The sequence below is a fragment of the Ceratosolen solmsi genome, unplaced genomic scaffold (assembly GCF_000503995.2).
Source record: "Ceratosolen solmsi marchali unplaced genomic scaffold, CerSol_1.0 scaffold11, whole genome shotgun sequence".
Classification (NCBI taxonomy): Eukaryota; Metazoa; Arthropoda; class Insecta; order Hymenoptera; family Agaonidae; genus Ceratosolen; species Ceratosolen solmsi.
The window spans coordinates 13,404,280-13,430,464 of record NW_011948416.1 but is presented as its reverse complement, the minus strand read 5'-3'; the positions used below and the strand labels follow the sequence as shown (position 1 = coordinate 13,430,464).

At 29.4% G+C, this 26,185-nt stretch overlaps 3 protein-coding genes across 13 annotated transcripts in view; 1 reads left to right on the top strand and 2 right to left on the bottom strand.

The window, feature by feature from the left end:
- Positions 1–4,029: 4,029 nt before the first annotated feature.
- Positions 4,030–7,020, bottom strand: mh (DNA-dependent metalloprotease SPRTN). The gene is made up of 5 exons (XM_011496153.1): positions 6,677–7,020; positions 6,432–6,592; positions 6,241–6,349; positions 6,002–6,121; positions 4,030–5,932 (listed from the first exon to the last, which is right to left on the bottom strand). The coding sequence occupies exons 1-5, from the start codon at positions 6,770–6,772 to the stop codon at positions 4,148–4,150; spliced, it is 2,271 nt and encodes a 756-aa protein (XP_011494455.1). The 5' UTR covers positions 6,773–7,020; the 3' UTR covers positions 4,030–4,147.
- Positions 7,021–7,313: 293 nt separating this feature from the next.
- Apf (purine phosphoribosyltransferase family protein Apf) lies at positions 7,314–9,097 on the top strand. Of its 2 annotated transcripts, none has more exons than XM_011495947.1 (2): positions 7,314–7,580; positions 8,753–9,097. In XM_011495947.1, the coding sequence occupies exons 1-2, from the start codon at positions 7,472–7,474 to the stop codon at positions 9,067–9,069; spliced, it is 426 nt and encodes a 141-aa protein (XP_011494249.1). In that variant the 5' UTR covers positions 7,314–7,471; the 3' UTR covers positions 9,070–9,097. The 2 variants fall into 2 exon arrangements, with proteins under 2 accessions (XP_011494249.1, XP_011494250.1); XM_011495948.1 differs by lacking the exon at positions 7,314–7,580 and adding an exon at positions 7,587–7,835.
- Positions 9,098–17,357: 8,260 nt separating this feature from the next.
- LOC105359352 (serine/threonine-protein kinase MARK2) overlaps positions 17,358–26,185 on the bottom strand; it is a 67,968-nt gene continuing 59,140 nt past the window's right edge. For 9 of the 10 annotated variants that reach the window (XM_011495945.1, XM_011495934.1, XM_011495941.1 and 6 more), the window contains 3 exons: positions 19,540–19,581; positions 18,526–18,637; positions 17,358–17,599 (listed from right to left, as the gene is read on the bottom strand). In XM_011495945.1, the coding sequence (XP_011494247.1) occupies positions 17,381–17,599; positions 18,526–18,637; positions 19,540–19,581 (373 nt within the window). In that variant the 3' untranslated portion in view covers positions 17,358–17,380. The other variant, XM_011495942.1, reaches the window with a different exon arrangement.

The following is a 26,185-nucleotide window of genomic DNA, read 5'->3' as shown; positions in this document are numbered from 1 at the left end:
TAACCTGTATTAATTGTTTTTTTTTGTTTCTCTTTTCTTTTCTTTTTTCTTTTTAACCAGTAGTTTGCTTATTATCAGCGGTAGGACAAAACTAAACAGAATACTTGTACATCGAAATGTTGATTATAAATATTATCGCATTAGCGGTATTTGAATTAATTTAAAGTAAAGTAGTTAACCCGGACGGATCACATTGTATTTTGTACTTATTCCGAAAACAAAACAAAAAAAAAAAAAAAAAAAAAAAAAAAAAAAAAAAAATACAAACAAACAAAATGGCAGCATATAAAGGTGGAGATTTTTGATAAAATATAGATATCGTGTATGTGGAGGCGTAACGCATGACTATTTTAAGTTCACATCAAAGCAGCAATATTCTAATTCTTATTTTCATTAGAAAATATAAGGCTAATTATCGTTTTATTGTATTTGCTTAAAGTACGGCCGTTACTATGGCCATTGTGTTGGCATCAACTAAAAATCCATATAGTCAGTTTATTACTCGAGCTATTATTCAAATAATCTAAATAAACGAGTTTCATTTTTATTTACTAATAAATCTGTTGAAATGTACATTTTGATTCATTGATCTATTTGAAAAAAAAAAAAAAAAAAAAAAAAAAAAAAAAAAAAACCAGTATTGATATCTAAAAGTCAGGTCGGTACATTACGAATGTCTGGTATAAACAAAATCGAACAATTGTTATTAAATTTTTTCTATTCGTCATTTTTGCAATAGCAATTGAAGTTTACTAATTCCACGCATTACATTGTTCAATCTAAAAAATATTTTATCAAAGTGAAAAATTTAATTCCCTAACAATATTTTACGAATAAATGTTAACATGTACGTGACCTCTTAAAACGGTACAAATGTACATGCAATTTACAAACTAAATGTTTCATCGATAGACAACGAGTTTTTGAAGTAAAATTATTATTATTATTCGTATATATTATCGTACAAATGGATGAAGAATGCTTTTTTTCTTTTTTTGTTTCTTTTCGTCTTCTCGAAAGTATCAGCGTCTCAACGAATAATAATAAAAGTAAATTATCAAACGAGCCACTATTAATTTTCCAATGTCCTGTTTACGAATTGTTCTGCCGTCGCTCATAGTTCAACATTAATTCAATATACATCGATCCTTTAATTCAATTTATTATTCATAATAATAACGCATAACGCACATCAAAAATATATTTCCATTGCTCGTAATCAGAATACCGTCATCCACTTGTTAATACATTTAGGCAAAAATTTGAAAGGCTCAGAGCGCTCGAAGCTAAAAAGCACCATGAAATTTTACGATTAAATTGTTAGAAAATAATTAAAACTTGAAGCTCTAAAGCGTGAAAATAGTAATTTATTATTTTTCTATTTTTTTTTTTTATTTTTAAACTTTACACATATTTTTCTTACTTAACACACATTTTTAGGACGATAAAACATGAATATTTGATATGTAACTTAATATGTAAGATTCATTAATAATAATTTTATTTTTAATCTTGTAATTTGAAAACAAATATGTTTTGCGATAAGCGCAATATATACCTAACATAGTTTAATATCATTAAAAACTCAATTATATCCAGCGCTTGCCATAAAATTTTGGTTTCAATAGAGATTTGCAATAAATGATTAAATAATGTAGATTTTTGTAATTTCATAAAGAATTCAACGGTGCATTAGGTGATTTAATATTTTTTTTTCACTACCGATTGTGTAAATGATTTCTTGCACACACGATTATTATTATATGAATAAGATAACCAGATGGCAATATTGTGATCACACAATACCTGCGCGTGTATCACATGTATTACAGTATGTCCATATGCCCATATCTACATTTATTGTTATATTTTTGTCGACAAATGGGAATAAAATGAATAATATCACATATTTATCTGCATTCAAAGTCTCCATGTTTTACATTAGTTATAATATGTGATTCGTTTTTTTTTTTTTTTTTTTTTTTTTTTTTTTTTTTTTTTTTTTTTTTTTTTTTTTTTATTCGTTTTATTATTATAACGGCACTTTTCGTTATTTTAATAACAAAATGCGAATTAATAAATTATCTTTAGTACATTCGTTAATACAACAATATTCTATTATGTATATTGTTTTAGTTGCTGCAGCATAAGCCGTTTTTTTTTTTCAAAGATTTTCTAACAATATTATTTTTAAACCGAAAAATATGCAATATTTAAATGTCAATCATAAAAAAAATTTATGTTCGTAGTACAATTTTTATTTTTAATTAAATTAATCCATAATTTTAATCGAACTAATTTAATAACGGATAGCATTTAAATCTTCAACTTTTCGCTTTCATAATTCATGTTAATATGTTTCATTAAAGTTTATAAGAAGTTTGTTTAATGTAAAGAAACGTTAATATTAGCTATTAACATGTATATTTAATTAATTAGCAGTCAAATTTTTTAATTCCCATTCTTCGTATCTCATTATGATTCCTTATATTTATTTATAATGTATATTTATAATATATTAGAGAAATTGTAATTTTTACAAATGTTTCGTTACGTCAATACGCAAAGAAAAATTGAAATTTACGTGAAATATGTTTAATTCATAACTTGGAAATATTTGCTAATAACATATTATTGAATTTGTTTTTTTATGACAGATTAAAATTCCTTTTAATACAAAATTTAATAGCAATAAAATTTCATAATTTATTCTATTGGTTTTTTTAATAGTAGGAAAATTTTGTCGCTAGTAGTAATAAAATTTTATAGCTTTTTACACAAGTCATTATAATTATTTAAATACTCTTAAAAGAAAAATTCCATTCATTAATTTTGTATTGAAAAATTTTATTTATTTTAATTTTAATCGTCTCTTTTATTATTATTATTATTATTATTATTATTATTATTATTATTATTATTATTATGATTATGATTATTTCTTTTTATTTATATACAAAAAGGATATTTCTCTATTTATCACGGCTAATATTTACAATTATGATTATAATTATTAGTTTACAGTAGTAGTTGTAGTAGTAGACATTTTAGTTCTTTTGTTTAAATGATCATTGTGAATATGTTTATTTTAACTTTTTGAACATAATAAGAAATAAGTTATTAATCAAAATTAAGGTTAAAGAAAAAATGAATTCCTCTCTCTCTCTCTTCGATGGTGGGAATTAAACAAATTTTAATTTATACAAATAAATTATTAGAGAAAGTTGATTTTGCAATGTGGAAATTTCACTTTTTGCCGGGACAAAGTTAAAATCGTATCAAAATGCGATCGTACATGACATTTAATCTTGGCTTACACATTACATATACTGCACATACAAATACCTAATAAAAATTCTCAATTATAACCGATCGATTTACATAATGCACGACATAAGGCAATTTGAAACGAATGGACAATAATTTTCGTTAAACACGCTTTAATGAGTTTAAAATTGCAATTCATTTAGATTAATTGTCATTGATTATTTTTAGTAAATTTTACTAATTTGTAATTGATCACTGCATTTGGATTTGCCGAAAATGCAATTGATATTTAAATTTGATTCGATTTGAACAATTAACAAATACTTGATTTTAAATTATTATATTACAATGTGGGATTCTCATAGAAAATTCTATTAGATAAAAATTAATTTAAATTCACTAATCTTTTAATACTGTCAAATCATAAGGAGCCTGTTAATATAGAAGATAAGCCTTTTGTATCAACACTCTAAAACAAAATGCTCAAAAGCGTTTAAAAATTAATAAAATGTTTTTTTTTAATTTTTAATATTTTTATCTGATAAAATGACTTAAAATTTCATGTAATTAAATTTCATGCGCCCGTTTATATTAAATATATTATGTCGCAATGTAATCTTTAAAATTATTCATAATTTAATTGTATAAGTTATAAATCATATGAAGTAAAAGAAAAGTGGATAAAATAAATACTCGCTTATACCCATTTCAATTCTTCTATTAATATTTAATATTCTTGTAGAAAAATAAATAATACATGCATTATATAAAAACTAATATAAGTCGTTCTAAACAGTAAGTACAAGGAACAAAAAGATATTCAATAGTTAAATAAAACTATTGTAATCTATTAAAACAGAAACTTAAAGATAGTCTAACATTATTCAATTTTATTAAGACAAACGTCCAAATGATCATTCATTAGGGTCGCTTCGATTAGCGCCATACACACTGGACAAGGAAAATGCTCTAAAACTTGGTTTTCATCATTCGTAGATGCAATCGTATCATCATTACCGAAATCATTAAATATCGACGCAACACATTCTTCTAAGTGATCGCTTAAACTCTTAGTAGGCTCTAATAATTTATCACAAACTATGCAAATATGAGAATTGTTTGAAGTATTTAAAGTAGAATTAGCCTCATCAATTGATTTATTATGCGTCGGCTTCTCCACATTTTCCCTTAAAGTTGATTTAGTTTTGTTCTTAAACATTTTCTTGGACGTATAATTATCTTCGTTTTTTCTCTTTTTATTGCAGCTACCGCCAGACATTTCTTGATTTTCTGATGTCGCGAGACAAATATCTAAATGATGATTAATTTTGGGCTCGTCTACAGACTTATTACAATTTGGACATGTCACCCTTATTATAAAATCAAATAAATCTTGATTTGACATTGAATCTTTTGCTGATTTATCATGATTATTATTAATCGTTGATCGAGTAAGAGAACTATTTTTTGATGAAGCACCAGCTGTAAATGTATCGCAACGTTTATTCAAGGCAATACTTTTTCCTGAATCAATATGTTGCAAAGTATCGGTGGAAGATGGTGCTGCTTTATTATTGTTTAATAAATTATTGGAAGTGTTTTTATTACTAGTAATGGAACTGTAGCTGGAATTATGAATCGATTCATCAGAAATTGTATCATCTGTATCGGTACGAAAGCAATTACTTAAATGTTCATTAAAATTATTTGATTCCACCTTCATTGGACATAAAGGACACTGTATTTTTACTGAATTTGATTTATTCTCGTTTTTAAATATCTTATTAGATGTAAAATCATTTTTGTGCATTTTTTCTTTGTTCGTGCTATTTTGTATAATTTGTAAACTTTTTGAATTCTCAAGACAATTATCTAAGTGGTGATTAATTTTTGATTCATTAACCGATTTATTACAATTTGGACATGTCACTACAGCGTCCTCGCCTTTCTCTGCATATTGCTTTTGAATGTTCGAATTTTTTTCACAGTTTTTAAACAAACTAATTTCATTTAAGTTTGACTGAACATTAGTATTTTTTAATAAAGTTTTAGTTGCTGATGTATTGGAAAATTTATCAAGTAGAATACTCTTCCCGCTACCGTTGCCTCCCAAAACACCAGAGAATGAAATTCTTGAATTAGTATTTTTCAACAAATTACCAGAGTTAATTTTATTACTAATAATAGAATTACTATAATTATCATCGGTACTACAAGGGCCTCCTGTTCCCCATCCATGTACATTATTAGTATTATTACCAAGTTTTTTAATATCCGTTTGAATATTTGAACCCAAATTGTTATTAACATTCTTTAAATCTGTTATTTTTGGTGTATTATATACTTTAGATATAGTTCGTTCACTTGGCTTATCTTCATTTTTATCAATCTTTTTTACCCAATTGAATATATTGTTTTTCACGGTTGTCTGTGCGGCTCTTTTATTTTTCTTTTGTCCTTCAGTTTTTTTTGGTTCTTTTATTTTAATGAATTGGCCGCCGCATGTTCTTTGATGGTCGCTCCACCAAAAATCATTTGGACCAGGAACACGGTTCATGGCCCTTCTAACGGTGCCAAAAAATGGTGCTCTATTATGACATGGACCGTTACATCTCCACCAATGTTGCTGGTATAATCTAACTTCTTCGTGAAAAGTGTGATAAATCTATTCAAAATTAATTGTTATTAAAATCAATGACACAATAAATAATAAATATTAAGAGACATGTCTTACGGTTATATTGGTTCCTGCTTCTACATTAATTCTGTTCATATGACTTTTAAATACTGGACCATGACCATCTCTATCTCTGTTATTATTAGTAAGAAATAAATAAGCATGTATCATTTCATGCTGAAAATAAAGTACATATAGTAAAATAAAATTATCTTATATTGCGAAAGAATAAAAATGTTAGGTAAAAAAATAAAAATAGATGAAAAAAAAGAAACAAGTAAATTATATTACTATACCAGTAAGGTTTCAATTAGATCTTTTCTTGGTCTTAATTTAAGTAACGGACTACTTAGTGAAATGATACATTCCTTATTTCTTGGATGGAATGTACATATGCCCGCGCAGCTATTATAGAAAACATAAAATTTTAGGCAATTCGATAAACTTCAATTAATATAGTAGATGCTTTAGGAGAGGCAAATCTTACGAAGTCATTCTTGGACTCCATTTCACTTGTACAGGAAGTAAAGCATTCCAAAAAAATCTTTTATTAAATTGAACAAAGAGTGTATAAATATTTGGCGTTGGATCTATGTATTCCAGTGATTCATCGATCAATGTCCTGGGGCGATAATTCTCCTTTTCTTTCTGAAATCGTTGAAAAAATGTTTCTAAACGCATTTACGCGATGCATTTAAGATCAATGCATATCAAAACAAATAATAAACTAACCTGCACTGGGAAAATAGCATTCTCCGTAATGCCAATGCAGTTTATCTGATCTTGAATCGATCGTGCTATACTTTCATCGTGATTTACTATATTCATATTTTTATTTATAATTAAATTTCTGCAAATATAAGTGGCCTCGATATTTTAATTAAAATTACCTTAAGCCGATAGTTCTGCACGCGTACATGTCTCATGCGCAATGCGCAATTTATCTTAGTTAATAAAATTTGTATTCCTGGCAATACTAAACTTTCTCTAAATTTCTTATTTAATTTTAACGATTTTTCAAATTTCAATACCGATTCTTAAATTAACACAAGTATATATCATCATCGTGCGTATAAAACAATAATTTTACTTAAATTTCCAAATACTTAAATTTTATTCATTAATGTTAATAACGTAATATTAATGGCCTATACGATTAATGGCAATTGCATAATTATTTAACAATCAATAATGTTTGCAAACAGCATGATAATTTAATGATATTCAATTTTTCTACCAACAGAAAAATCAAATAACACATTTTAAAATATTTGTTATTGTAGGCGATTGTGTGGCCATCTGTCGTTGAAATAATCGAAACACGTTGATATCTTTTTTTTTTTTTATTTTTTACTTTATTAGTTTTAGTAGTACATCAGACTTATGATTGGCGGATCCGTAATATCATGTAACTAACCTACAACTAATGTAAAATTTCAAATTAAATTATTGTAAATAAAATCCAATAGAGAACTAGAATTGTAGAGGAAAATTCTCCGAACGTAAAGTGCATGTAAAGAATAGATCATGGCAACTCGAGCTTGTGGCTTTGTAATTTTCCGCCAATTTTGTGGAAAAATTGAGTATTTATTAATGCAAACGTCTTACGGAAAACATCACTGGACACCACCGAAAGGTATAAGTAACAGATGTGGACAATTCAGAAACACTTAATTTTTGTATTCGTCATCATGGCGAGCAAATCGTTAAAATTGCTCAACTTATTGAACAACACTCGACGAGAATAAATGCTTTTATAAGCGAAACAAAATTAAACAAACGAAAATTACGGAGTAGAATAAAAAAGTGAGACCATATTATAGTTGAGCGAGCATGCGTTTATTTTACCCAAGTGTCAAAATGTATACGTTTAACAACAATTTATTAAACGGTCATTCGATTATTTAATAAGATTGAAATGTGAATTATTATCAAGAATATTATGCCATTGCCTTGTGCAATTTTTAATCTTTTAATAATTATGTTACATATAAATACGAGACGAAATCGAGTTACGTTAATCGTAGAACGAGTGGATTTAAATGTCTTGAAAACGAATAAAATATTTTTCAATGATAAGTAAATGATGAATGAATATTACGGATTATTTGGAATTTTTATAGAAATACGTCTAGAAAATATTTGTTGATAAGTTTATGGAAACAATGTGGAAATCTCTTTCAAAAACTATAATTTATTCATTTGTACGAAATTTATTTCAAATCAAACTTATTTATGTATTTTCTTATAACTTATATATAATAAACAATCATTTAATATAATACAATAAAATACAACAGTAAAATTAACAATAAAATAAAAATCATTTAATCGTTCTAATTTTAAGACCATCATTAAAGTAAAGAGTTTTATTTATTTTTCATAATAGACACTTAAACACATTACTTTTAAACGAAAAGCAATATTTAATTGAAAATGAAATTTTGTTAATCAATAACATTTCTATTTACATCATCTTTAAATTAAAATTGCATTAAAAACTTTTTTAAATTTACGAATTTTAAGATTATTTGATCGATAATGCATATATTTTGCCATATTCGTAGTATTTCAAAACTATGCAACATCAATAAAATAATCGATTAAACAAAACTACAAAGTCTAAATTGGACGAAAAAAAAATCATTTATTGTTATTAATTGTAAAAAGTGTATTTTTCATTTTCGAAAAAATTATCTAATCACATTGAGATACATGAACATACACACATGGAGATCTACATAGATTTCTAGAGAATTTCTAGAAAGAATTTGGCCATATAAAATCGAAATTTATTGTCTATTGAAGGTCGCGTTGATCCTGGAGAAACGGATATGATAACGGCATTAAGAGAAACAAAAGAGGAAGCTGGATATTTGAAAGAGGATATGAAAATATTTGAGAGTGTTAAGCAAGAAATAAGTTACCTTGTTGATAAGAAACCGAAAGTCGTAGTTTATTGGTTAGCAGAAATTCTAAATAAAAATAAAGAAGTTACATTGTCACACGAACACCAAGATTTTAAGTGGCTTACTTTAGAAGATGCATGCAACTTGGCGGTTTATCCAGAAATGCAAAATATCTTAAAGTATTTTGATAAATATATATCTGAAAACGTTCTGTAATTTATATGATTATCAATAAATCTTTGTTTACCATATATATAATATATATATATATATATATATATATATATATATATATATATATATATTATGATTATTTGACACTCATGAGAATAACCATAAATACCAAAAAGTATATAGCAAACGTATCGTAATACTTGTAGTAAGTAATGTATTTGTTGCTATTGTTTATATTTTTTGTATAATTTTTATGATCTCACATCATTAGTATTTATCATAAGCTAGAAAATAATAATAATAATTTAACGTCAAGCTGTTAAATATAGTTAAGTACATAATTATTTTATTACAATACAAGTTATAAAATTTTCTTTTCTTTTTTCTTTTCTATATAATGTAAATTAAAATTATTTATATTGAGCATAATATACACGATAAACAATAATTGCAGTAGTATCCAGTAAAATTGATAAAAAAAAAAGAAATTTTTATTTTAAATGCTTTTTAATATTTGACCGTTAATTTTAATTCTAAATGATTATAATTATCTCATTATTAAAGTGTGTTTGGTGGCATAAAAATATATACTTTTCAATTTTTTTGTAAATAGGCCATATTATATAAAAATTATTATCTACATGTGCGAAACTATGCTTTGTAAATGTTATTTATTAACAAAACAATTAGCTTTGGTATTGGATTATTATTGAGTAAAGTCATATCAATTATTATTAATGTCATTGTATTACGACGCGAATGCAATGGGCGATGATAAATAAGCAATAATGCGATATAATTATTAAAATACTTTTGAGCATTTAAAATAATTTCAAATAATATCTGCTTATCGACAGATACTCTACTCGCTCTAATTATTATTTTCATCGCTTTACTAATAACTTTTGTTAACAACTTTATTATAACAATGAGTTCGAAAAAAAAATTTGTTCGTTACTTGCTCGTTTAATTTTCTTTAATCTCACTACAATATCATTGTTCATAATATATTGCATATAGACGTATTTGTAATATAGACGAAATTCAGATGAAATTTACTCATTATTTACTAATTAATTGACGGTTATTCAAATGTAAATGTTGATTAATAATATATAATATTTAATATAATCAATAGTGTAGAAACACGAAAAAGAAAATTTCCCATTTATAAAACAAAGTTTTTTTTTATATTGAACTGAATGCTTTATTAACGAACTATGTTTATAATAACATTTTTGATTTTCGATTTTCGATTTTTCATATTTAATCGGCAATTTCGTCGACATTTAAACCCAAAATTAGCTTATACAAACAGTAAAATTTCTCGGACTCTAAATTAAACGACACATTATGTAATAATAATATATCCACGAAACAATTTCAAATCATCATCACGAGTCCCGATCCTCGTATTTCTAATAGTTATTATTATGATTTGAGGTTTATTTCCTTTTATCCAAATTTTACAATTTAACTTATAAATAATTTCTTTTTTTCTTTTTTTTTTATTTTGCAATACTGGTACAGCAACTCTTGTGTTATTACGAACTAATCAGTGTAAATTGACTACAATACCATGAACATGCACATAATCATCTTTACGTCACAATCAATGGTTCGCCCTTACGAATGTATCAATAGACAACGAAATGTCTTATTGACAACAACATAATAATCATTATAACCCACAGCAGTTGTATACGTTAATAAATATGAAACGTGAAAAACTAAAAAATTTGAGACCAATGATCGTCGACATTACTACTATTCAATTAAATTATGTATGATTCTTTGATAGCGATAAATAAAAGAGAGATGAGATAATAATCTTGCCTACGTAAACATTCATAAAATGCACTTTACGTTAAATGATATTCGCCAATTTACAGCATTATTTTGCCATTATTTGAAGTTTAAATGTAGAATATTCCAAGGACCCTGTGCATAAGATAACCAATTTAGATTCTCATACTCTGATAATTCGTAATAATTATAATCTAACGATTAATTTTAATATTAATACCTTTTCACATTCAATTAGCTGGCCTACTGTATTTTAGAGATGTTTATATAATTTTTATGGAAAAGGGCATTCAATGTAATTATGATAACAGGTCATATGCTTTAAGCAAATCTCGCTTTACCTTTTTTTAGTTTTAGTCGATTTACTCCATCTATCTGACATTTGTATCGTCCACGAGATAATAATAATAATGTACTTGATATTAATAATTTAAATTAAAATACAGCTCTAACGATGCAAATTTCATAAAACTTTTAGGATAAATAACCGGCTAAATGTCTGTGCTTTTATAAGATCGACCGAGTTATTCTAAAAAATATCTCATTAAACAAGCAAAATTTATCAAATACAATTATTACAGATTTTAGTTAAAATACGAATTTTTAAAAAAAAAAAAAAAAAAATACAAGCTATCGTCCGAATGTATAAATATTTCGGGGAATCGTTAAATAAATCGACTCCGTACAAGTCGAATGATTTCATTATCGAGTCATTATCAAATTATCGCACCAACTTCGCTGAAAACGAGAAACTTTGATATATTGTAAAATATATTTAACTCGGGCTAAATGGCGACAATGACTCGGAAAGTTTCTTTTACATTCTCCAATGACAAAGTGACAGGATCGGTTTGGTTTGATGAAATATACAAGGATAGAGCATTGTTATTATAAAAAAAAAAAAAAAAAAAAAAAAAAAAAAAAAATGTAACAGCAGAGCTCGATCCACATAATATTATGGCCTCGAATCCGCTACACTGCATTCTCAAAAATAATATTGCTTATAACGATGTAGATTTAGGAATTCGCTATTGACGTAACGAAGTCTTCTGGGCCGGGAGACAGAGTCATCTGGTGGCCAACTTGCCGCAACTCTCGAGCGTACATACTGTAGGAGTTGTTGGACAATACCAGCCTGGATCGCTGATTGTCCAGTTTAATTGGCTGCTAAAAAATTAGTTTCTAAAGGCATTGACCACTTGTGTTTAATTTACCTTTATGAAAAAAAAAAGAAAAAAAAATTTGAGCGTTCGATTTTAGATACCCCCTGTCCCCTTTTATGTTTCTTGGCTAAAAACCCTTGGATTGTCTATGAAAGCGCGCAATTTAATGCTCAAGGCCATTATAATTCCAACGACTTCCATTAACATTTGATTTGAAACTGCTACCACTCGACAAAATATTAAAAATTTAATGTTAAATTATGTTTTCGCTCGTAGAATTCCATTTGGCAATTTTCCACCACCAGTCATCCATATGACTTTTTCTTTTTCTTTTTTTTTTTGTAAGTCATTGCATTAGATGAATTTATTAAATTTTTGAATTTTTTATGACAGATAAAAAGAGTAAAGTTATAGCATATATAAATACGAATAAAAATTAAAAAGTAATTGTCGTGAATAGTTAATGTAATACGATAAGTTAAAAAGAAATGAGTATTTGAGAATAAAAATTGCTTTTGAAAGAAAATTAAATTAAGCAAATATTAAGGCAAAACAAGGATAGTAAATATCTCTCAAAAATATATATACTTTAAATAAATAAAAGGGTTTATTAAGATAAATACTATATTTGTAAAGACAAATATATATAAATAATTTTTTGTTTTTTTCTTCTTCAAATTTAAGAGTTAGACAATATTTCATTTATGAGCTTCTTTATTATGTTTATTATTAATAATATTTATTTGTATAGATTATATAATTCTAAATGCTTTGATCGTTTCTATCTCTGTTTTGCCTTAAATTTTTATATAAACTTCAGAATGAAATTAAATCATGCTTTATAGAAGTATACATAACGGGTAACAACTATAACTGTAAAGATATCTGTTAGGCAATGTGTTACCAATTTATTATAAACTATTTTTCTACATTTTGGCTAATAGATACCAATCACCACAAAACATTTTGCAAAGCTTTCACGTAGCTATCTACAAACGAATGTTTGGGAGTTTTGTATATGTGACAGGAATATTTAAGTTTTTGCAAACGATTGTACGGGGAACGGTTTTCTTAAAAAAAAAAAAAAATAAAAAAAAAAGAAGAAAAAAAGAAAGAACAAAAAAAAAATAAATAAATAAAGAAGAAAAAAACCAATGAATTGCTCGCAGTGAATAAAAGTAAAATTAAAAAAATAAAAGCCTATTTTGATTGTGACTGTGGCTACAGGGAAAATGACAGTGTTGCTCATTATTTATCGAGCCATTGAAATATTAATTGTCAATGTATAATTAATAAGTATTACTTAACTAATGAAATTGCTTGGATGGGAACTATTCCATTTATTTATACAATATTTTGTTCAAGCATATCATCCAAGGCATGGGTCATGTCAATCATCTTCAATTTTAGATAACAATATAATAATAACTTTACCTACGTAATGTTAAGGGTTCTGTACCATTTATATAACTAGGGATATTTTTTTTCTGTTTTTTTTTTTTTTACTAATAAACCGCTAATAATATTCACTACTACAACGATAATTTACAGAGACAGTCGCGCAAAAACGCTTAAATATTGTACTCGATACACTGCACCGCTTACGCGTTAAATAAACAAAAGCGATATTTGTATGATTTTTTACCACAAAATGATTTACAACGTATCTTAATTAACTTGAATTATTAACAGAAAATATTGAAGTGTTATATGATTTACATGGTACTTTATTTTACATTGTTGCTTTGAATTCTAAATAATTTAATTGGAAAAAATTGTGTGACACGCAGTGTCTTTGACATCCACACCGTTATTTATTCATTTATTTATTTATTTATTTATTTATTTTTTCAATAAGAATTTCTTTGTTATTTACGTAAGATTTCAATACTTATTTGCTATCAGTCATTTATCGATTTGCAGCACTGCTTATTACAATGTTGTACGTTTCATTTGTTTCTTTTCTCTTGAATTACATGGAATCGATCGTTTATAGTAAGTATTAGAAATATGAAAAATCAACTTCGTACAGCATGTAAATAAATTAGTCTTGCTAATAGTAACAAAGTTAATTAGTTTTTAGGCGATTAATTTGATGTTTGATGAAGCTCGCCGCGGTTGTCTCTTTATTATGTACGTAATTTCTTTCTTAATCGTTTCTTAATTTTTCTTTTAACATAAAGATTTTTGTATTCATTTAATCTAGTACCTTTATTCAATTATTATATTTACACTCCATCTGCGATTTGCGTTAAAACACCACCAGACCTTTCTTTCTTTCTTTCTTTCTTTCATTCATTCATTCCTTCGTTATTTCTTCCCTCCTTTTCTTCTTTTTCATTTTTGTTCGATCGGTCGCACTTTACTCTTAATCGCAGAAGAATAAAGGGTACGATATAGCCGATTGTATTACCTAAATTTATTGTTAAATCTTTTCTAGAAACAGCAGATCTTAGCAGTAATTGTTCAGGTTCTCAAGTGCGTTTCACTTTCTCTCATTCTTTTTGTCACATACACGCTCACACAGCCAGATTATACACATACACATACACGCTCTCTCGCATACGTAAATTGTTCGACTCGATATTCGATCGAAATCTCTACATTTTATTGATAAATCTCTTCCTTCCCAACTTTATTATAATACATCGCCTTTGACTTGTATTTAGTTATAATTATTTTATAATAATAATGCAATAATAATAACTATTATTATCATCAATAAATTGTCTCTAATGTGTATAATGCTGTGTAACTGCGAACTTGTAGTGTACATAAAAAATTAAAGCATCATAAAAATGATCGAAAATTTTTATAATTAGTCGTTTTCTTTTTTTTTATTGGTAACAAATAGCCGGGCTATTGATTTGACTTAAAAATACTTTCTTTACTACGTTCTTCGGTATGAATTATCTCGTTAGACACCGTTGCCTCACCGCATTAATTATCATCATGTTAATCATTGTTGTGTTAAAAAGAAAAAATTTTCATAAAATATACAAAAAATATTGTAGGGGCTGTTTATTGTTGAATTAATCAATTATGTATTCGTAAGAAAATGTGTTTACATATTTTTCACACACCCCCTCCACCCGGTCCCGCCCCCTCAAAATCTATATAGTATCCAAGAATATAATCAATATACTTTTGGCGCTAGCGTTAACGACGCGCCAGTAAATGATGCGTAATAATGTCAGTCAAATCGATAGGCGAGCAATTTGCGACTTGAAAATAACGTTTTAATCGACAACTGCTTACTCGTATTTAGCTCTTATTATTTAATACATCGATTTAGCGCAGTTTACTTTTGCTTATTTTCACCACGTTAACACGAAGATTTTCTTCATCAGTTATTTTTCATTTTAATCTGTATTGTTTTATTCTTACTTTTTTCATAACTTATTTTAACTTTTACAATCTCTTTAAAAGAGTCCAATCATACATTAATTAGCACGTACAACCCTACCCGTAAATTAGTCACCGTGTCAATAAATTCCTCGACTATAAAATGAAGTCCGGATGATACAGTCGCAGCAGGCTCTAACTCTTCCCCCTTCTCTAATAGTCTCGTCGCTACATTACACACAATAATTTTCATTTTTCCGGCAAATTTACAACAATTAATTATTTATAGCAAAACAAATGAAATATATTACGATTTGCAATACGACCGTAAATACCGAGACTCATTGTGGATGCCGAGTGACAACAATACTGCTGTTAATCGTAATTTTTACACTGATAAACTGCTGCATCATCGCTCGCACATTACCGAAGCCGAACGAACACGCGAACGTCTTCTTCCTCCTCTCGCCAATGAAATTATCATATCGTGGGTCGTTCGTCTCTAGATTATCATTTCTCATCCTTTGCTTTTTTGTTGTTATTATTATTATTATTATTATTATTATTATTATTATTATTATTATTATTATTACTATTATTATTATTACTATTATTAATTATTTTATTTATTATTTTATTTATTTATTATTTATTTATTATTATTGTTATTTTCTTCAATAATAATTGACACGCTGACAATGACATTACAGATAGTCAATTCTCGATTGTAAGGATAAATGAAAATGTTGCTATAATTACGATCACGAATCTCAGTCCCTCTGCGAGGGTCTTTGTTTTTTTTTGTTTTTTTTTTTTGTTTAGAATATACATCTTGAAAAAGGGGGGCGGGGAGTGGGAAGGAGGGAGGGAGAACACAAAAGATAAAGAGAAGCAAATAATCGATCAAAAATTGAGTTAAGCTTAAGGACCAAGTTTACATAATGCAATCGGCATTCTTTTTCATTTGTTTCATTCATTTACTTTTGCACATATTTCGCGAATGCATTCCTCTCTCTAATTATTCAGTCAAGCAAGGTCGCCCACAGCCGAGAAATTGCCCCGAATGATCGTCTTGTATTTTCACAAATACCGAATCTCGAGGATAAGAATAAATAAGCATACGAAAGGAGGAATGAGAACGAACGGGTCATTGGTATATGGTGGTGGGTGGTGGGTGGGGGGGGGGGGGGGGGGGGGGGGGGGGGGGGGGGGGGGGTGAGGCCTCGTGCCGCGGGCCTTTTTAACCACTGCACTGTTCGTTTTGGCTCTCGGGAGTATTTCAATACGTATTCATCGACTCAGCCATGAATCCACAGGCCTTGAGCAGGTTACATTGTTCGTCTCCCGTTCCCGTACCTCAGCCACCCATCCATCGTCCTTCGTCCTTCGTCCTTCGTCCTTCGACCCTCGTCCCTCGTCACTCGTTACTCGACTCCATCGTCTTAATCACTCACTTATTCGCTCGCTCACTCGCTTACTCAGAGAGAGAGAGAGAGTGAGAGGGAGAGAAAAGTATGAGAGAGAGAAAGTGTGTGTGTGTGTGTGTGTGTGTGTGAGAGAGAGAGAGAGGGAGAAGAGAGAGAGAGAGAGAGAGAGAGAGAGAGAGAGAGATGGGCGTGGGGTGGGGTGGTGGCGGCGCCGGAGTCAAGTGTGCGAGTGTGAGTGAGTCGGGAACAGGGAGGGAGGGGTCGAGTTGGAATCGCTCGTTGTTAGACGAAAATTTCCTGGGTGTCGTCTCCGTTTTCGTCCTCGTCCCCATCTTCGTCCTCGTTTTCGTCCTCGTCCCATTCGTCATGGGCCGGTCCCCGGGGGCGCAACATATTGTCGCGGTCATTGCGGTGGTCGCGATGCTGATCGCTGTCTGTGTCGCTGTCGTGATCGGCCTCATCCTCATCGCCGCCGGTCCGCTCGATCCAAAACAAGTAGAGGTAGAGCTCCTCGACTTGGGCGCGGGCTCCTTCAGGCTCGCGGTCGTGGTCCCGGGTCGGGCCGGGTTATGGATTGGTGCGAGGAGCGGCAAGCGCACCCGCGGCCGGTAGTCACAGCTTGAGCTCGTTGGCGATTTTGCTGGCAATGTTTTTGAAGCCGATCGAAGTGCCGGAGATGCGCTTGAAGCGCACTCCATTCAGCGAGAGCCGCGGCAGCTTGCAGACCTCGATCTCCCATTGCACCTGGCTATCGGTCGCCGGGTCGCCGTGGGCGCACAGCAGTAGAAATCGCTCCAGCTGCTCGTACTGGCACTCGTTCGCGTCCAGCACCTGCCGACACACAGCACCACGTATTGCCCGAGCTCAGAGTTTGGCTTGTCGGGGGACGCGCAGCCGCCATTTTTCAATCGCGGACCTCCCGCTGCCCCGATCTGCCGCCCGGGCCTGTCGACCTCACGGCTTCGGTTTACTCGCACGAGCTTCGATCGAAAGATCGCGGCTCAAGGTTTTTACGCTAGGGGCCCAGTTACAACAGTGGTAAAATCAACGATATTTAGATCTCGATTTTAATGACCAAGATCACAAAAAATCTCTCTCTCTCTCTCTCTCTCTCACACACTTTTCTCTCTCCCTCTCTCTCTCTCTCACACACACACACACACACACACACACTTTCTCTCTCTCATACTTTTCTCTCCCTCTCACTCTCTCTCTCTCTCTCTATCTGTTTTATAATATTAATTTGACTCATGGTAAAAATCAAAGCGAACGTAAATTATTAATTATCTCGGTAATTTACGGAATCATTATAATTCTGTACTTGTTTAAGTTAAGTGAGATGGGGAGATGGCTTTTAATTGCCACAATATTATGTCGCGAATTATGCTTCCATTAAATTGAAAATGATTTTATGATGAATTTTCAATCAATTATAAGATTAGTTCGATATAATATTTAGACGAGAAACAAAGAACGACAAGTCGATCAAGAAAATATGAATTGATAAGATAGAATGGATTAAAAAAAACAAAATCGTAAAATTTACAAGTAGACAATCTATAAATTGCAAATAAGGCACTGTATTATTATTAGAAATAGAAAAATAAAATCGCTGATATACTCTCTCTCTCAACAAAAACACACACACACACACACACACACACACACGTATGTATATAAACTTAAAATGTCAAATCTTTCCTTCTCTTTATTTGATCGTCTCACGACAGCAAATAAATAATGGGAATATATTTTACCTTTCTTATTTCAGACATGATTTCTAAAGGATCTCTACTGCTCGTTGTTTTCATACTCCACGTGAAACGCAGACTACGTGGTTTTACTTGTTCATCGTTGGTCGTCGCACCACTGTAACAAAATATTCTCTATCAGCGATTGTGCTTCGTCTTTGTTTTATAAGAAAAAAAAGAAGAAAAAAAGAAGAGTTTAAAGAAAGACATTGGTTCTTTACCAATTCCTTGCCGAATCTTGGCAATTTTCATAAAAAAAAAAACAACCCTCCCCCAATTGTGGAAATTTTTAAAAAAAAAAAAAAAAAAAAAAAAAAAAAAAAAAAAAAAAAAAAAAAAAAAATTTAAAAGCTTACTGTATCTTTATTACTGGAGTATAAATAATAATAATTCACATAGCAAATAATGATCAAGTGTATCATGCAAAAAAATTTAAGAAAGCATACGCTTGTGAAAACGTACATCAAACATTAATATTCTTTAATTATTGTTTAAATTCCTCTATTAATTTATAAAACATCAAGACCTTCTATATATTGCAATTACTTTTCTCACTGGGCATGCTTTAATTAATTTATATAAACTTATCTACGGCAAAAGTTACATCCGACAATATAGATGGCATACAGTTTTAATTCAATTGAAAACTTCGACTTTTGAAATTATCAATTATTCAACATTCTTGTGTTAAACATACAAATACTTGCCATTTTTACACGACAAGGGAAACCAAGTTTTAAGACATATTAAATTTGATATTAGAGCGAGAAATTACAGCCGAAAATATTTTGATATCATCTTATTCTCCCATGTTAGAAATCAAAGAAATAATATTAATAAATGGGCTAGAAAAAAAGAAGAAGAAGAAACGAAGATCAAACTCCAATAATCGGCAATAAACAATAATTTAAATAAAATAAGACTTAAATGTATAAAATTTGTTTGAAATTAAGTAAAAATGTGATAAAGTAAATTTAAAAAAAAAATGGATTTTGGTTATAATGGTATACAAGAACGTACCTCACTACTGGGTGCTTTGGGGATACGGATGGGTCCATGGGGCTGAAATAACAAAACAAAGGAATTTGCTAACAAAGGCTAAAAAAAAATTGAAATAATCGGTTTACGGCGTCAATACACCACCACCAGATTATTCGTTTCATTAATACTTTTCGTCAATTTACTTTACTTTGTAAATGGAATTTTGAGTTCCATTTATATACCATTACACGGCCTTTTAATTTAAGCCTTGATTCCGTAAAATTTCCCTATTCATATATCCAATTAATTCAATTACTTTTCGATTAGTTTCCAAGGCATTCGATTTGCTTTTTCATATTTGTTCTTAAATGAAATAAGCACCATACATATATTAGCAAATAAAAAAAAAAAAAAAAAAAAAAAAAAAAAAAATTAAATAAAAATACATATAACAATATAAACAATTCGGATGGAGCTTTCAATTAGGTGTTTATGCAGCATTAAACATGAAAAACAACATTATTTGGTGCAAATTAACAAATATTCATGCAAAAAAAAAAAGAAAAAAAAAGAATGAATTTATACAATGTTCCTTTTTTTTTTTGAATGCGTGTAAGTGTGTCGTTGGTATGCTTTAAAGGTATTATTAGAAATAAATCGATACTATGTATGCAATATATAGTTTCAAAATATTTATTATTACGAATTTATCACTATTATTGCTTCATACGCTTTTAAAACAATAAATTGTTTCATTTCGTGGTAGGCGAACCGTTTGCTGCATTTTGCTCTACGTAATGCATTAGCCACTTGTAATAATAATAATAATAATAATAATAATAATAATAATAATAATAATTAGAAGAAGAAGAAGAAAAAGAAAAAGAATAATAATAATAATAATAATAATAATCTTAATAGTAATGATAAGTAATATTAATAAGTAGTAGTTATAATAGTATTAGCGAGATGATGATGATGATGATGATGATGATGATGATGATGATGATGATGATGATGATAATAATAATAATAGTAATAATAATCGTAGTTATAATATAACAGTCATAGTATGACAGTGACAATAATAATAAAGGTGCTGTTGATGACATGTTGTATTAATGAAAAGTAATGTTAATTATCGTGATTTTTAACGCTTGTTAATCTAATTTATGAAATCCCTATAGCGTGTATAACCGACTAGTCGAAAACAAAATTATTTCAATTTGGACGGATGTAGAGCTGGACAGCAGCAAACAGTTGCATTGTATGTTACAATTACGGCTTTCACTGCATAGTTACACATTCAATATTATTATCTATTTAATAGATCTTCTAAAATTATCTAATATTGTTTCCATTAAGATGAATTTCTCGAGCTTTCGTTCATCGTGACGCATACAAGATTTCATCAATAATCAACCATTATAATTATCAATAATCTTATGTATCATTTGAATTTTTGTCACATAATTAATATAGGGCTTCGATGTTTAATCACAATGAAGAATATGAAGCAGAGTTTAGGAGAAAAAAATCTTTCCATTTAAGCACGAGCTTACACTTAAGTCACATAGTTCTTTATTTATTTTTTGCTTTTTTTCTTCTTTTGGTTTTTTTTTTGTTCTTTGTTTTTTAGTTGTTTTGTTGTTTTGTTTTTATGGAAACACATGCTCTACGGCAATAGTGAATTTTCTATTCTCATTCGCACTTCGTAATGTATTTATTAACAATTTTAATCGGAGATGGTATGTTCTCTCTTATTGTTTTTTGTCTTATAATCATTGTCAATACGAAAGTGTCAAATAAAAATAAGAGCATTTATGAAAAACCAAAAATATTGCACAGGAATATTGTTCGTTTAACTTGATACTGCCTCGTAATTTTAACAATAATTGTCAGAATACAGCACAGTGTACGCGCATTTACATTATTGCGCAATTAGGCACGGTCATACAGATATACTGAAAGTGTTAAACGAGTCAATTTCATCCAGGACAGACACCCATATTTTATTCTTATTGCTTGCCACGCGGACTCAATGCATTTGCGAAGAAAGCTCAGGAAGCAAAGTAGGGTGTTTCGACATACATATTCCGATAATATTCATAATGATTCATACTGATAACAAATCCTTTAATTTCAGTGCATCGATATCGCACGTCATTTTTTCACGATTTTTCAGTTTTCACGATTATTATTACGTGATGTAATCAAACGCACTCTTTTAATTTTTATCAATACCATAAAATAACAATAAATTCTTTGCCTTGTACGCTATATAAGTATGACATAGTTATTATAATAACCTAATTCAAATGAATGAAAAATAAACATAATTATTAATTGTCTGTGGATCCAATCCACAATGCGAATAAACAGTTCAATAATATTAACTTTCGAGTTAGGCGAACATTTTCAATTGCATACAAATATTTGAGCAATACAAACGATCAATTTTACTTTGCTAGCCAATTAAGCCAGTCATTTAATTGAGAAAAATATTTAATTTTTATTGCCATTGTTTGACTAGTAGTAGTCGTCAACCTGCTTATCGGGAAATATACATTATATTGTGAATCACAATGCTCATCACGAATTATATTGCTTATTTATTTTTTCCACGATATGTTGCAATTTAAGTAATTTAAACGAAAAATCAAAGCCGAAATTTCATCATACGATCGAAAGTAATGTTTAATTTATTAATATGCCAACATTTTGCCAAGTATTTCGAAGTATTTGTTGTTGGGAGTAGTTTGAGCCATAAGAATTCAATTTATTAATCATACATACAATTAAAGTACAGTTTGTGGATCGACTGTCGAGCGATTGGAAGATTTTGTCCATGGAATACTCAAGCCTATAAATCTTATGTATCGTATTAGGAAGACATGACAAAAGACGGCCACGGCATAAGATCGGAGATGATAACGTATTCGGAGATTGAAATTGTCTGCGACGGGGGGGGGGGGGGCACAAAAATTAAGCCTTAGTCGTTGATGAATTTATGAAAGAGGTCAATCGATGCACGTAGCTAAAGTGGTGTGAGGGACATCGATACGATTGAGACACGTGTCTTCGTCCAATTTGATTTGGAGAATGAAACGCGACTAAACGAACCCTCGCTCAAGCACAGAATCTTGACTATGTTAATCACACATTCGCATGGAATATATTGCCGTGATGGATAATTGCAGCCCATTTGATATTTGTGAAAAATACTTACATATTGGTCGATCAAAGCTAGGTTAAGATATTTTACATTTAACATATGCAAAATCACGAATCCCTACATAACGAATAATCCAATTAATATTTATATATATATATATATATATGCACGCATGTTTTATGCTCGTTTATGAGATATATTATCTAAGCGCTACTATAAGAGAAAGTCACGTTATTTTCTTATCTATTCGATTTTAAAGGTTTATTTGGGAAAATGTTACGAACGCGATGATTCTTTCATAAATATCAATAAAATTCACAGATAAATAAAATTAATTATCATTAATCGATGATTTTAATGTTATTTGTCGTGTAATCGACTAAGTCAAATACTTTAAACAATTATAACATGTAAACAGTGCATTTTGTTTATTTATTTATATTTTTTTTTTTTACGATTTTATATTGAAAAAAGAATGAAATAAAAGCACTCAAATTACTAATAACTGATTGAATAATAATAATATAATAATGATATTGTATTTAATCGTAATAGCTTATGTTTTGTAAAATATTCCAAAATTGATTCTATATTGTTAAAAGCGATTACCAAGTGAACAAAAATATAATTGGCCTTTAATACAAAGTGAATCGATTATTGAAATTGCAAAATGTGGAAAGACAACGTGTGAGGCTGTGATTGTTTAAAAGTCGACTTTAAAAAGATAATACTGACGAGTAAAAAATAATTATGAAAATGAATAAATGGTACAATAAATGAGTCCTTATTAAATTTTTAAATTACATCATAGAATTTTCTAAGACGAAAATTTCATAAAATCGTTGCAAGGGTACATGCGAAAAAATATTATAGAAAAGTATGACAAAAATTCAATAAACTAAAAATAGTGAAAAATCTTGAAATGAAAATAAATGAAGAAATAGAAAAGCAAATATATGAAAATAATATACAGTAAGTAAAAACAGCAATGATCCATTGCTCCATGATAAATGAAAAACATCTCTATATTTATTTATACTAATTATAATATTCTAGTCCAACTTATTCCGGCAGTATGAGTCATAGATTATTTTAATCCGTTCTAGAAATTTGACTTCGTTAATGAAAATATAGTCCAGTCCATGTTTGCGTTATTACAAAATAATATTCGATATTCCGATAATATCATATAAAGACTACATTAAAGTTTCACAATATTTCAATTTATATTTTTGATAGTTATTTTTATAATATATTGAATTGTGCCAGTATAATTGTCGTATATTTGCTATTATTACTACGCGATGAATATCTTTGAAATTAAAGCATTTAATGAAAGAATAAATACGTATACAAATTACTTTGATATAATTTCTTTGCATATATTCTATAGTAATATACTCAATTATAATGACAATCTACAAATATAAAGACCATCACTATATAGATGAAATTGTGTATGAATAGGCTCTATTTGACATCTCATTAAAGAGAAAATTTCAGTGCTAAGTGACTTGTCAGATATTTGAGCTGTGATTTATATCCATCGCGGTCGCCGCGTAATACTGTTTAATTTACATTACATCTGATCGGCCATATCTTATAACATTGACAGATTAGAAAGACAATGTGATTGCGTTCATGATAACCCAACTGTTCAAATTCTAAGTTACAATCTTATTATTTAACTTTTAAATTCATAATTAATACATGATAGTCGACATACAGTCTACGCGAATAATATTACATAATATAATTAATGACGCTTTCTTGGCGGCTAAGTAGCTGAGACTTAAATTTGTGCTTATTTAACTGATTTAAATGGAAAAGCAACTTCCTGACAATGAGCGATTCACCGCTCTTGCCTTCCTATTAATAAAATTGATTATATAAATAATTAACTCAATATGTGAAATTAAATTACATTCTTCAATTGAGCAAATTTGAAACATGAATGTCGAAAAATTATTGAACCAACCCGCTTATTTATAGCCGAGTACCGATAACTCCAAAATAATCATATTTTGCAATAAATGGCAAGAAAATGAAAATTTTTGTTAACGACGAAAATAAGATATGGAAAAAAGTATCGTTTTAAACGGACACTATCGAACATCATGCCAATAATTACATCCAAAGTTAAATGCAAATCACATTTTATATTTTTTGCTGTCTTATCATTTGGGCATGAGGTTTTTTCATGCGATCGAATGTCAATGAACACTTTTGCATAAATCGATCAATGGCTTAAATAAATGCACAAATGCATAAATTGATCGATGGCTTAAACTTCAATATCAATATTCATGAACTACGAATCTTGCTGATTTATTAAAAAAATCTGTATTCTGCGATCGGCAAATCACAAAGATTACGTTAAAATGATATTCTGCTTTCTTGTCTTATACTCTGTTACTGTCATCGACGAAATTTCGACATTACACCAAAGCATGAAACACCATTTAATACTTCTCCCTCCACGTATTAGCAAAATATTTGACGAAGCTGATGAGAAACTTAATCACCAAACACGTGATTTATCGTGAAATTTCACATATAGAATGTAAGTAATACAGACCTTATGAAAATCAGTACAGAGCTCATTATATTCTGAAGCTACAATTTGAAGTACCAATTACGGGCTAACCAGCAATCTATTTAATTGTCATCGATAAAATAAAGCCCCTATCATCCTTACCTAATAACCAATTCTTCAATTCTTATTTACTTATAAAGAGTCGTTGAATGGCATCAGCGTTTGGCCATCGAGCAAATTCCTAAATCTGCATCCCATTAATATTGCACAATATTCAACATATCAGATGTTCCGAGTACCTTTTGTAAAATCTTTGATGGGCCTCTTAAGTGAAAAGTCTTGGAGATCAAGCGCGATACGAAGCCTCGACAACACCAGTAGGCAGTTGTATAGTACGCCTTACACAATTGCTTCCATCCTATTAGCGAAAGACCTCTCATTCGAGAAGTTAAGTCAAGTTAAGCTATCACAATGTACATTGGAGCGACTCAATTGAGACTCGTCGTCGAAGTGCGGACCTAGACCAGTCTTGATTCTTAGGAATGATAGTACTGAGACAATCGAAGAAGACGTCTAACCTCGTTTCACACTCTGCACATATAATTTGCGCGCGAAAAATGATGAGTATAGTGCAAATAGTATCAAATTTCGGACGCACGACATCGTCGAAAGATTGCATTTCGAAGGGCACTGTTTTAAGGATCGCGTTTCAAAAAAAAAGTCTTCAAACTATAAGCTGTATAAGTGCGGAAATATGTAAATTCATAGTATTAAATATGCTCCTTTCGTTTCTCGAGCTTAAAAATTAAGGGACGCAATATTCAAATTCGGCACTTAACATCAGCGACCATTTATTACGTTTACAACACGCCTTGGTTAAAGTGAAAAAAGTTCTATCGCTTCAAACTATTACTTCATCGTTCAAAATATTAGAAATTATTTTTTTTTGTATATTCAATTACATTAAAGTAAAC